This window comes from Astyanax mexicanus, chromosome 5 (assembly GCF_023375975.1).
Source record: "Astyanax mexicanus isolate ESR-SI-001 chromosome 5, AstMex3_surface, whole genome shotgun sequence".
NCBI classification, from domain to species: Eukaryota; Metazoa; Chordata; class Actinopteri; order Characiformes; family Acestrorhamphidae; genus Astyanax; species Astyanax mexicanus.
In genome coordinates, this window is record NC_064412.1 from 5,434,849 (window position 1) to 5,448,542 (window position 13,694).

Sequence of the window (13,694 nt, forward strand, 5' to 3'; positions counted from 1 at the left end):
ATCTATCTTTCTGTCTGCCTGTCTGCCTGTCTATCTATCTATCTATCTATCTATCTGTCTGTCTGTCTGTCTGTCTGTCTGTCTGTCTGTCTGTCTGTCTATGTAGCTTTATATCTACGTGTATCTATCTTTCTGTCTATCTATCTATCTATCTATCTATATCTATGTATCTATCTATCTATCTATCTATCTATCTATCTATCTATCTATCTATCTATCTATCTATCTATCTATCTATCTATCTATCTGTCCATCCTTCCGTCTGTATATCTATGTAGCTTTCTATCTACGTCTATCTATCTATCTGTCTGTCTGTCTGTCTGTCTGTCCATCCTTCCGTCTGTATATCTATGTAGCTTTCTATCTACGTGTATCTATCTATCTATCTATCTATCTATCTATCTATCTATCTATCTATCTATCTATCTATCTATCTATCTGTCTGTCTGTCTGTCTGTCTGTCTGTCTGTCTAATCATCTGTCCGTCTATCTATGTAGCTTTCTATCTACGTGTATCTATCTATCTATCTATCTATCTATCTATCTATCTATCTATCTATCTATCTATCTATCTATCTATCTATCTATCTATCTATCTATCTATCTATCTATCTATCTATCTGCCTGCCTGTCTGTCTGTCTGTCTGTCGCTCCGTCTATCTAGCTTTCTATCTACGTGTATCTATCTATCTATCTACGTCTATCTATCTACGTCTATCTATCTATCTATCTATCTATCTATCTATCTATCTATCTATCTATCTATCTATCTATCTATCTATCTATCTATCTATCTATCTATCTATCTGTCCATCTGTCTATCTATGTAGCTTTCTATCTACGTGTATCAATCTATCTGTCTGCCTGTATCTATCTATCTATCTATCTATCTATCTATCTGTCTGTCTGTCTGTCTGTCTGTCTGTCTGTCTGTCTGTCTGTCTAACCATCCGTCTGTATGTCTATCTATGTAGTCTATCTGCCTGTATGTCTCTATCTATCTGTCTGTCTGTCTGTCTGTCTGTCTAGTGTCTAAGAACCCTATTACTTTTTATATACTTTTCCCAAGGCCTTTGCCTCCCTTGTTTTTTTTTGTATAGAAATTTTATTTATCCATTAAAAAAAACATTTACATAAAAATATACAATACAACATTTACATTAATGCATTATATAAACCCAAGATCATTTTTTGTAATTAAAAAGAGAAAAAGTCCCAAACATTGTCTTTATGTTTTTGTAAAGTCCAGAGTCATCATCTTCTAAATTCAGTCATAATTAGTTTGAAAACACAATTACTCAAAACAAATTGGCGGTTTGAGAATAAAAAAAACTAGTGCACTTTAGGACTCCGTGGTCGGCCTAAGCTTTTGTTCTTAATGCCATTTTTATTTTTTTCTGCTTTGCATTACTTTTACTTCTATACTTTAAAACTAGTCATTTTGAAATCAGTACTTTTTTAACACTTTTACTTAAAGAGTGAAAAGCTTGAGTTGATACATCTTCAACTTCTACTGAAGTATTTTAAACCCTTGTATCTGCAGTATACTTCTACCTACAGAGTAATGAATGGGGATATTTGTATATAACTTTTTGAGCTTGTTCTACGCTGTGACTCTCTGTTCCGCAGGATTAGAGAACGATTTTGCCGTGGTGTTTGTGCTGCTACTGGGGTTATTGTCTGTCACCTGCCTACTCTGATCATTTTGCGGATCTCTTTGGCATGGGAAAGCCTTCTTCAGGGTCGTTTTGTACACCTGCTTTATCTTCGGTATCCTGAAGGCGTACACTACAGGATTCACTGCTGAGTTTGCATGAGACAGTAAAATGCCAACGTAAAAAGCTAAATGAGGAACACGTCCACCCTGGCTATAAAACTCTATAGTGTTCATGATGTGTAGAGGCAGCCAGCACAGAGCAAACAGAGCCAAAACTAAAGCCAGAGAACTGGCCAGCTTCCGCTCTTTAACGTAATATGCACTGGGCTTGACGGTCCTGACCATGGTTCCTCTGAGATGCCTCGATATCGTGCAGAAAATATAGACGTACAGGGCTGACATGATGACCATAGGAGGAAGGAGGCAGCTGAGGAAGTTGAATTTGACCATGTAGGACATGGGTATGACCGTCAGGAACCTGCACACTATTGTTGAGTTAGAGGATTCACGGTTGTTCCATCCAAACATCGGAGTAAAACCCAGCGCAGTCGCAGTTCCCCAACATACAGCTACTATAATCCAGGAGTGTAGCAGCTTAACTCTCCCTTTGTACCTGAAAAATAAAATATCAGAAACATTGAGTTAGCAAATCTCAGCTGAATGTATGTATGGTGCTGAAATGTTGAACAGAATAAACAGAGGCAGGAAAAATCTCAGGACCTCATTAATTTTCAGAAAGCAAAAAGTTAAAGATGCAACAGCAGATTCTTTTATCCAAAGCGAATTACAATAATTATGTATATTTAGTTTGCATTAAACATAATGCAGCAGTGGAGAAAAAGTTCTAAGTTATTTTCAATTTTTTAAAAAACTGTAACGTACGCATTAAAACTAATAAACAGTGATCATTCATTGGGGTTCAGTGGAATTTGAAACTCTGCGGTTGATATCAGTTTCGTGACTCTGCAGAAGTTTTTGTTTCATGTATTTGTTAATTTGCATGAAAAAATTCCAAGTTATTTTTTCTTGATCAAAAACTGGAACCTATGCATTAAAAATAATAAACAGTGTTCATTCACTGGAGTTCAGTGGAATTTGAAACTCTTGTGTTAGGCCCGTCCAGCCAAGCCAAGCACTCCATGCCCAAAAAAGGACTTCCTCTAATCAGGGCACGCACAAGCAGCCATCCAGCCCTGATTAGAGATCAGCTTCACCTGGCCAGAGTTGCTTAAAAGCACCTGTTTCTCTCTGCGCTTGCCGAGTATTGGTTGCTCTCATGGTTTGTGGTTCCTTGTGGTTCTAGCCTGTTTGCAGCTGTACAAAGCGTCCTCATTCCCAAGCCTGTCCTCCCTGGTTCCTGGTGTTTCCCTGGACTCCTCCCTGCCTAAGTATCCCTGTTTAATTTCTTGTTTTGTTTGTTTGCCCAGTTTACTATTTTAGTCTAGCCGTTTTCCTAAGCTCTGTTTGCCATTTGTCAGTCTAGTGCTCCCTTTTTTTTCCCCATTCCCTGTACCACTTCCTGGTTATAATGTTTTGGCAGTTTCACTTTTTCCTTGTTTCCTTAGTCCCTGTTTCTTTTGGCCCAGTCCAGTTTCCTATGACAGTTTTTAAATTTGGTTCTTATTTTGCCTAACTTTAGTGTGTTGCTCTATTCCACTTTATTATTGTTTATTTTGTAGTTTTGTTGTTTATTTTAAATAAATGTACTGCTTCGTTTTACATCCCAGCAGTGTCTCTTTATTCCTCTCTGCCTGTTTACAGTCAGGCATGACCCTGTGGTTGATATCAGTTTCATTTCTCTGTAGGAGTGAACTAAACACATTGAAAGTAATTTACATTATTTGTTTTAATTTTTGTTTAATTAGCATTAAATGAATAATGCATCAGTGGGGAGAAGTTCCAAATAATTTTCTATTGTTTAAAAAAAAAAAAAAAAAAAAACTGGGTTGATTCATTAGAGTAGTGTAATTTAAAACTCTGTGGTTGATATCTCTCTGGTTTCATTTATCTGCAGGCGTGAACTGAACAGACAAGGTGAATAGTTCAGGGCTCCTGGGATGATTGTGATTATAACACAAGTTGGTGTGACTCACCACTACTTGGCATATATTTCTCAAGATTTAGTAACAACCCACACAAATACGAAAGCGATAAAGAAAAAAAATACATTTACAAATCAAAAGAGTGTCTGCCTATTTTTAGTGCAATGCAAATCATGCAGATCTTAATTTGCATGTGAGTCAGACATGTGTCGAGACTGGAATCATCGTTTACTGTTAAAAGAACAGACCTTCCTTCTTGAAAAAAATAGCATTTACACACTTACAGAAATCACATTCACACTTTCACAATCAATTGTAATTACTAGAAAAAGAAACAGAAACACAGAGAACTCTGTTACTATTAAAAGTAGAAGTACTTTCTTTAGAGAAATTACAGATGAAGCCAGAGAGCGGTGAGTACTGTTTCCTACACCTTCAAATAAAGACTCTTGGAAACTGGAGAAAAAAACTGCTACAGGAAGACGGCTGGCTGACCCACATGAAAACAGCAGTTTTAGCCTTTCGCTCAGATTAACATGATTATATGGACTGAGTCTCAGTTTCAGCAGTGGAGAGAACTAGTTAGATTTAGTCTGACAGGTGAACTGCAGTAATAAAGTTTTTGATAAGATATTAATAAAATAAAAAAGCTGCTGGTCTGGGTCCTACAGCACTAATGCTGTAGGAGAGTTACAGTTTAAAAGTACATTTTCTATTAAAAATGGCTAAAAAAAAGTTAATGAGTGACTTTTTTTCAATGACAAATTATATAGAGACCATTTAATGCAAAAGCTAAATTATTCCATCAGAGTATAATTAGCAAAATCATTATTAAAAATCATACATTGTTCTAATACTATTTAAAGTGCAGGTATAAATAGTATAGATTTTTTTAGCAGTAGCATGGAGGTGTATACAGAATGTGCATTACAACACAAAAAAGTACATTTATAATATATTGCAGCTCCACTTACACTGAAGTTGTCCAAATAAAGCACTCAAAAGCACAACTTAATGCTTTTAAGTTGCAGTTAAACTAGCTTAATTAAAATTTAAATAGACCATAGTTATCATAAATTGTTTAAAAATAGTACTTCTAGTATGTATAAAGTTTTAATGCTATTATTAGCATTACATTTTTATATTAAGTATACTTTTTAATGTACTTTTCTCACTCATACTGTTAAAAGGTAACTTTCATAGAACTAAATGTATTAATATATGCCACAGCTCTTGTTTAGAAGATGATTAGGAAGATAATTATAAAAAAAAAACATACAATTAAAATTTTCTAATACTATTTAAAGTGCACACCAGTGTAGATTCTTTAGCAGTACCTTAGATGTGCATAAAGGATGTGCATTAAAACATAAAATAGTACATTTATAATATTTTTCACTCGTAGTTACAATTATTTTCAACACAACACACAAAGTAAGGCTTTTAAGTTGCAGTTAAACTAGCTTAATTAAAATTTAAATAGACCATAGTTATCATAAATTGTTTAAAAATAGTACTTCTAGTATGTATAAAGTTTTAATGCTAGTATTAGCATTTAATTTTTATAGTAAGTATACTTTTTTATGCACTTTTCTCACTCATACAGTTAAAAGGTAACTTTCAAAGAACTACATGTAGTAATATATGCCACAGCTCTTAAAAAGAGCAGAGCTGCTAAACGCATGTAACCTTTGAGCTGACTAAAGAGTGGTTTCCTTTTATACTGACTGCATTTCCAGGCAGAAGGTTTGCGCTGCAATATCTACAGTTTCAGCAGCATTTTTACCGGCCCGTGAGTAAGAGAGCAACCACAACTGCAGCCACTCTTTAGAAGTAGTCTGAGATAACATCTTGAGCTCTTCTTCCGTTCCTGTGTGCAAAGTAATATCAGTTTTAATCTTTGGGCTTCAAATTAGCCCATAAAAACGATATCGCTGTAATTTAAAACTCTATATATCTAGTTAATGCACTTCATTTTTCACATGTTGCCAATGTAAAAAGAATATTATATGTAGAATAAATATGTTTTGTAAAGTTGTAATGTAAGTTGTACGTTATTTTAGTATAGTTATATACGGCTCTGGAATAAAATAAAAGGCCACTTAAAAATGATGAGTTTCTTTGATTTTACCAAATTGAAAACCTCTAGAATATAATCAAGAGGAAGATGGATGATCACAAGCCATCAAACCAAACTGAACTGCTTGAATTTGTGCACCAGGAGAAAAAGGCATAAAGTAATTCAAAAGCAGTGTGTAAGACTCGTGGAGGAGAACATGATGCCAAGATGCATGAAAACTGTGATTAAAAACCACCAGGGTTATTCCATCAAATATTGATTTCTGAACTCTTAAAACTTTATGAATATTAACTTGTTTTCTTTGCATTATTTGAGTTCTAAAAGCTCTGAATCTTCTCAAAAGATGAAAGTATAATATATTGTCTAACATTCTTCACTGTATCAGAAGTGGCTTGAGGAAAATGTGAGACTATTAGTCAAAATTAAAATCTGAATGGAAGTGGACCATAAAACATGACAATGACCCAAAACTCCAGTAAATCCGCCAAGGAATGGCTGAGTGGCTTGGAATTCAGGACCTTCCAGTAACAAGCCTACTTCTCTAAACTTTAGGACACATTAAATACAGAATTCCTAATTATTTACACGATAATGAAACACCCAAGTAGGGTTGGCAGCCCCATACTAAAAATGTCAGATTAAAGTATAATGTACACAACAGAAGTGACTGATAATCACTTCAATCAATCAATCAATCAATCAATCAATTAACCTTTATTTTCACTTGAGAGGACATTGCGGGTGACCCTCATTTACTTATGTAATGTTGCCATTTATAATATAAAAGGGATTGAAAAAGTTCAATAAGAAATTATAAGGAACAAAATTGTAAAAAATAATAAATAAAATAAATACTATCAATATCAATTTCAAATCAATATTTAATATAAATATATATATGAATAAAAAGAAAAAAAATGTCCAACCCCTGTATGTGTGTGTAAAAACAAAAAACAAAATAGAAAATCTCTATAAAGACCATAAAAAAACTGACATAAAAAGTAAAGAATTTATAAAACATAAAATAAAGAAAAAGGTAATAATAGTAAAAGTAAAGTAAAATGATAAGAAATTATACATTAAAACTCATGATACATGATAATGTATCATGTACATGATAATTATTGTTATTAATTGAGATCAGAGAAGAGATATAAACTGGTTAAAGTGTCCAGAAAGTAATTTATTAATAAAAATTAGCCAATGAGATTCTCATCATGCAGCTAGTGAGGACCAACCTTCTCTATCAACTCTATCATATAGTCTCCTTTATTCTACTAAACCATGCACCTTTATTAGAACACACGTCCATGAGAAGCTTCTTACTTGAGAGGGATGTAAACCCGCAGAGATCGGTCCACAGCGATGGCCAGTAAGGAGTTGACTGAAGCCTGGGTCAGGACGATCACCACGCAGCTGATGAAGAGGCAGCCGTGGAAAGGCATCTCCACCCGTCCGTCCACCAGCACGGCCAGGGGCACGGCCACCGCCCCCACCAGGCAATCGGCCACGGCCAGGGACACGATGAAGCAGTAGGTGGGCTGCCTCAGGGTTCCACACGTCCACACCGCCCAAATGACCAGCACATTCCCTAGACAGCAGCCTACAGCAATGATCACCTCCAGAGCCGTGTACACCACCTCTCCACCATCAGCCATCGCAGCTCAGACATAGAACTACATCAGCTGCTGGAATATCTGCTGCTCTGAGGTTGTGGTGGTGATACAGGAAGCTTGTTGCGCCACAAAATCGCTCGCTCATTTCCAGATACAAACAGTTACACACACACAAACACACACACACACATAGTAACATGAGGACTGAAAGAACTGAAAGCCATGACTCTGAAGAGCCTAACTGTGTGTGTGTGTGTATGGTTGTGGTGGCACAAGTAAAATTAGTGGGCTGTTTTTACCCTATTATTATTATACCCTAAATTATTGTAAAATTAATGTTTATCATGACGTTTATTGTGATGTTTACATTTAAATTTTTTTTTGGCAATGAAATGAAATGAATGCTAGCTCCATATTCCATCTTCAATAAACTGTAAAGGAAAGATGCCAGCAGCTGTGTGAGTGTGTGTGCGTGGGTGAGATTAAAACCATATATCAGCAAAAAAAAAAAAAAAAGGCACGTACCTTCTAAACACAGCAAGATTTAAAACACGCCTTGTTTATGTCACTAAATACTGCAAAAATAAAAAATAAAAAAACACTAACACATCAGCAAGGTTTGTAAAATGAGTGAATTATTGGAAGACATTGCATATACTGTATATAGCATGGCGGGAAAAAGTATTTGTCCCCCCCTCAGATTTTGTTTTTGCTTTTTTTTTATCAAACTTACATTTTTCCGATTATTTAATATCAGGCAAATATAACCTAAGTAAATATAAAAAGCACTTTTTAAATGATGATTTAATTTACTAAGGGGAAAAAATGATCCAAACCAATTTAGCCTTGTGTGAAAAAGTGTTTGACCCCCCATAAATTAACTGTTAATTAAAAGGATTAAAAGAAAGTTCAATTTCTTTACTGACAACAACCAGTAAAATAAAGTACTGCCAGACCTGTAAAATCAAGAATTCACTTAAATAAAACCTGTCTGACAACATGAAGCAGATAAAAGATCTCAAAAAGCAGCACAATATTATTATACCCCCATCTGAAGTCATTCAGAACCTGATGAGAAAACAAAGTCATTGATCATCTATCAGTCTGGAAAAGATTATAAAGTCATTTCTAAAGCGTTGGGACTCCAGAGAACCACAGTGATTCCCTATTATTCACTAATGGAGAAGAAAAACATGGAACACTGGTGAACCTTCCCAGGAGTGACCGGCCGACTGAAATTACTCCAAAAGGGCATGAAGAACTCATACAGGAGATCCCAAAAGAACCAGAACAACATTTAAAGAACTGCAGGTCTCACTCGCCTCAGTTAAAATCAGTGTTAATGATTCAATAGTAAGAAGGAAAGTGGATGAAAATGGTCTCCATGGGAAAATTTCAAGATAAAAAAAAATCTGCTAACCAAAGGAACACGACAGCCCATCTCACATTTGTAAAAAAAAAAAAAAAAAAAAAAACATCTTGATGATTCCCAGACCATCATATTAAATGTAAAACATGGTGGTGGTAGTATCTTGCTTTACTGCTTCAGGACCTGGACAACTTGCTGTAATAGATGGAACCAGGAACTAGGACACAAACTTTAGAACACATAAGATACAGACTCCCTAATTATTTAAACAACAAACATCCCAATGTGGTTGGAAGCCCCATACTAAAAAGGCGAAAATTATATTAAATGAAAGGATGAGCAGGACAATGAACATTGTCAAGTTTTTTGCATCTGAAGATCCTTCCACAGATTGTTGCCATGGCTTGTTGTCAAACAAAGATATATTTGCCTTAATGATTTTGGGGGAGAACAGTGGAACAATTAAGCTATAAAAAACAAATCATGATAATCCACATATAGCTGTATGGTCATATAGCCTCATATACAGTACCAACCTCTTTTGGTTGGTCGAGAACATGGTTAGTGGCACCTTTCAGACCTGCTATTTTGGTTCAAACCAAACTTTCCAGACAAAACAAGCGTGAAAAAAGTGTGAAAAATCCAATTTCTACTGTAAATTTGAAAGTAAGTAGTTAAATTTACTCAAAGATGTTAAAAATATTCACATTTATTACTCTGTAGGTAGAAGTATAGATACTAGTGTTTAAAATGTAAGGGGAAAAATACCGTTTCCAAACACATTTTTCCAAAAGCCATAATGACTATAATTTTATATGAAAATGTTAATGTTGATAACTTAGATTTAGTGCCTCAGCCGGCAATTGTGATAGTTAAAATGTGAAAACTAAAAATGTGATAATTTCTTTGAATAATGCAATAGTGTATTAGTGTTTTGCATGTGGTTTCAAGTGGTGTGATATCATTTGATGTTTAATTCATTTTCACATCAAAGTTTTTTCATAAATCAAATGCAATCACTTTTTCTTATTTCTGTACAGGTATAAGTCTACAGTCACCCGGAAGAGATCATGGATTGTTGTCGCACTTTGCTGGTTCACTGCTGCTTTTCTAAGTTTTATTCCTATGTTTGGATTGGAATAATTAAAAGACTATATTTTGTTTAGTACGTATATTATTGCAGATACAACCATGTGAATTATGTTACATTAAATAGTAGTTTTTCTGTCAAAATGACAAAAAGACTGACATATGTTTGCCTGCAAATGTTAAAAAAAAACGTCTGATGAGGTCACAAAAAAGGCAAGTCAGTCATATCGGTTGCAAAGGCCCATGGGATATTCCATATAACACTCAGATCAGCAGATACTGCAAATCACTGCACGAGCTGAGAGGCCAGTGATCTTCACTGTGTAACAGGAGCAGCAAAAACTATTTGACAGACCTGATTACTGCCATACCTATAAAATAAAAAAAATCACTTAAATAGAACCTGAATCTCAAAAAGCAGCACATTTTACCCTGATCTGAATAAATTCAGAACCAGATGAGAAAACAAAGCCATTGATCATCTATCAGTCTGGAAAAGGTTATAAAGTCATTTCTAAAGCGCTGGGACTCCAGAGAACCACAGTGATTCACTATTATTCACTAATGGAGAAAACATGGAACACTGGCGAACCTTCCCAGGAGTGACCGGCCGACCAAAATTGCTCCAAAAGGGCATGAACAACTCATCCAGGAGATCCCAAAAGAACCCTGAACAACATTTAAAGAACTGCAGGTCTCACTAAAGCCTCAATTAAGGTCAGTGTTAATTATTCAACAATAAGAAGGAAAGTGGATGAAAATGGTCTCAGGCAGCTTACCTGTATTATGGACTCACTCTGGGTGATGTAAGCTTATGACAGGTTAGGCACTGGAGAGCCAAGGATAACTGAATAATATTTTGTTTTGTGTCTATGAACTGAGGTTTTCTATTCCGCTTATTTTAGGTCAGAAAGTTTGCATATCAACTGGCAGTAGTATATATCATTAAACACGCATAAACATGGGATGAGAAGCAGATGGCAGGGCCTGACTGGTTCACATTCTTTATAAAGCGGCACCCCAGCCACATTTCAGGAAGTGGCCTCTGGTTTTGTTTCTTTTGTCTAATTGTTACAACTTACCTCAGCATGTGTTACAACCTACCCTGGTAATGGGGTAGGTTCTAACAAAGGAACACCATGTATTTGACATCAACTCTCCAGGTCTATGGTTATCATAGAGAGATTTGAATTGAGGCCGTTCGTAGAAAACATGTGTGTATAGTTTATATAAAGGTTTCAGAGCTCTAGCTCAAAAATTCAGTGAGTTACAGGTGCTAAAGCAAAAAGTGTTACAACCATACCCGGTCTCCCCGGTCTTTAGCTGACACTGTAGGATTCATCCTCACCTCATTGATCATTCTGCGCTGTGCTCTTGCAGTCATCTTTACAGGACAACCACACCTAGGGAGAGTAGCAACACTGTTATTTTATAGGGCAGGGCAGCTTTAACCAACACATACTTCAATCTCATCACATCCTGGCTCCAATTAGCTCTTAGAAAAGTCATTAGACTAGGGGTTCATATACTTTTTCCACCCTTACTGTGAATGTTAACATGTGTTCAATAAAACCATGCAAACATATACTTTTTGTGTGGTATTAGTTTAAGCAGACTGTGTTTGTCTATTGTTGTGACTTAGATAAAGATCAAAACACATTTAATAACCAATTTATGCAGAAATCCAAGTAATCCCAAAGGGTTCACATACTTTTTCTTGAAACTGTACACTGGTATAAGTAGGGAGTCAGAAGGTTATATTTTTATACTTCTCTACATCCAATCACAATCAGATTCACTCTATCTGGATGGAGAGATTTATATGGATAGGGGTTTTATTGAACAATGAAAAGCTGGAATGAAAACAAGCTGAAATCAAATAAGAGTAAAGAGACTATTTTTATAATGTAAGGAGTAAAAAGTTTAGATAATTGTGTGTAAATGTAAAAAATAATTACTCAAGTAAATTTTAAATAACCAACATTTCTACTTAAGTAAGCTAATTAATTATTTGGACTTTGTTTTTTGACATCTCTGAACTTACTATGGTATGTTTATCAACTGGCCAACAATCAGCTGTTCATTCTTATAATCTGGTAAGCTGTTTCCAGAGGCGGTCTTTGCATAGAGGCATTGCTAGGCAACTGCCTTGGGCCCCTCCCACTGCAGCCCACTGTAGGGGCCCCATACTTAGCTGCAAATTCCCATAGGCCTACAGCTGGTAATTGGGGCCCTTTGGACAGTAATTCAGATAGTGAGTTCATAATTGGTGATTTTTGTGTGTTTAAAATGGAAACAATGACAACACAATAAATTACAAAGAAATACAGATTCCGTCCACACCCCCTCTCTTTCGCGTTAAAATGGAATATTCCATCCTTGCCATGTGGTCATGCCGGTGAACCGCGAACGCGCTGCTTGTGAAAGACGGAATTAAGGTGAAATTAAGTGTACAAGTGGGATGTGAGCGAAAAAAGAAAAAAAGAAGGAAGAGGCTAAACTAAAAACAGATGCTCTTTCAAAACTGATAAGCTTTTTTAGTGTCAGCACCACCGGACCCGAAGGTTTTTCTGGAGGAGGAGGACGAGGAGGTGCCATATCGTCATTTATGAACCATCCCCACTTTTTTGTTTTTCCAGAAACATGCACTGACCTTCTTTGGGTCTCCTTCACCTAAAACTTTAGCAGGGATTGTATGGAAAAATATCAAATCAGGTATATAACTTAAATGAATTAGAGTCAGGGATGAAAATTAAAATACACTACTGCTATAAATATGCCTAATTGGCATATTATTATATTATTTATTATTATTTTATTATTATTATTCTATTATTATTTATATCTAGGTTACAGCTTGTCTTCGTTTTTTCTACATGTCTGTATTAATTTTAAACATTTTATGTTATTCAGGCAAATAGAATAAGCATGCTCGTTGTGCTTCGGGAAACTTGCTCATTGTTAACCAGTGTTGGGCACCTTAATTTGAAAAATTAGTTATATTTACTAGTTATTAACGGAGTTACCCCACTATAAATGTAACTAGTAAAAGTAATTGACTTACTTTAAATTATGTAAATTCTATTATTTTTATTAGAAAAATAACAAACGAAAATAAACCCAAAATGTTGACAAAAATATAATATAACGAATTTCAAAACATAGAAACGAAAAACGTTAAAATGGTATTGATATAACATAATATAATATAACAGCTGCATCAAACAGTTTAGCATCAGTCACATGGAAAGCACGCGCGGCATTGCATTTAAAAAAATAAATAAATAAGATCCTATCAAGTGAAGTAAAATATATGGTAGTAAAAAATATTAAATTCACATATTTATTGATATTTAAACAAGAGAAATCAGGCAAAATGCGCCGCACTGCGCCGTGCCGCACTGCGTGCGCGCTCTCTCTCTCTCGCTCTCTCTCTCTCTTCCGCGCGGAACTGAATTCAGCGGGAGGCTAGAAATAATTTGAAAACTCAGTTTAGTTAAATAAATTAAGATGAGTGAGGACCTGTAAAGTTAATCAAATATTGTCAAATATAAAGGATAGGTTGAGGTTTTGGTGAGCTGTTTCAATTATTTGAAACTGAAACTAACTGAAACTGATATTATTCTGCACACTATCAGATAGCTTTTGATTGTGTTTTAAATGAGTTTTTATTTTATATTAATTATTTTTTATTCATTTTAAATATTTTTAGTATTTTATTGATCAATATTTTTTTTTATTGATGGGCCCCCAAGCTAAATTCGCCTTGAGCCCCCAAATTGCTAAGTCCGCCACGGGCTGTCTCATCTGGTTTTCACACACAGTGCTTAGGCCTCAAAGC

At 35.3% G+C, this 13,694-nt stretch overlaps 1 protein-coding gene across 1 annotated transcript; it reads right to left on the reverse strand.

Moving 5' to 3' along the window:
• Positions 1 to 1,183: 1,183 nt before the first annotated feature.
• On the reverse strand, positions 1,184 to 7,569 carry LOC103047745 (adenosine receptor A1). Its single transcript, XM_007237294.4, has 2 exons — positions 7,106 to 7,569; positions 1,184 to 2,270 (listed from the first exon to the last, which is right to left on the reverse strand). The coding sequence occupies exons 1-2, from the start codon at positions 7,435 to 7,437 to the stop codon at positions 1,604 to 1,606; spliced, it is 999 nt and encodes a 332-aa protein (XP_007237356.3). The 5' UTR covers positions 7,438 to 7,569; the 3' UTR covers positions 1,184 to 1,603.
• Between the last annotated feature and the right edge of the window lie 6,125 nt (positions 7,570 to 13,694).

Bases quoted from the DNA above. Each gene is read 5' to 3' on its own strand.
- LOC103047745 (XM_007237294.4), bottom strand. From the start codon at position 7,437: ATGGCTGATGGTGGAGAGGTGGTGTACACGGCTCTGGAGGTGATCATT. The intron at 2,271-7,105 runs GTAAGAAGCTTC...TTTATTTTTCAG, and splicing joins CGGGTTTACATCCCTCTCAA to GTACAAAGGGAGAGTTAAGC.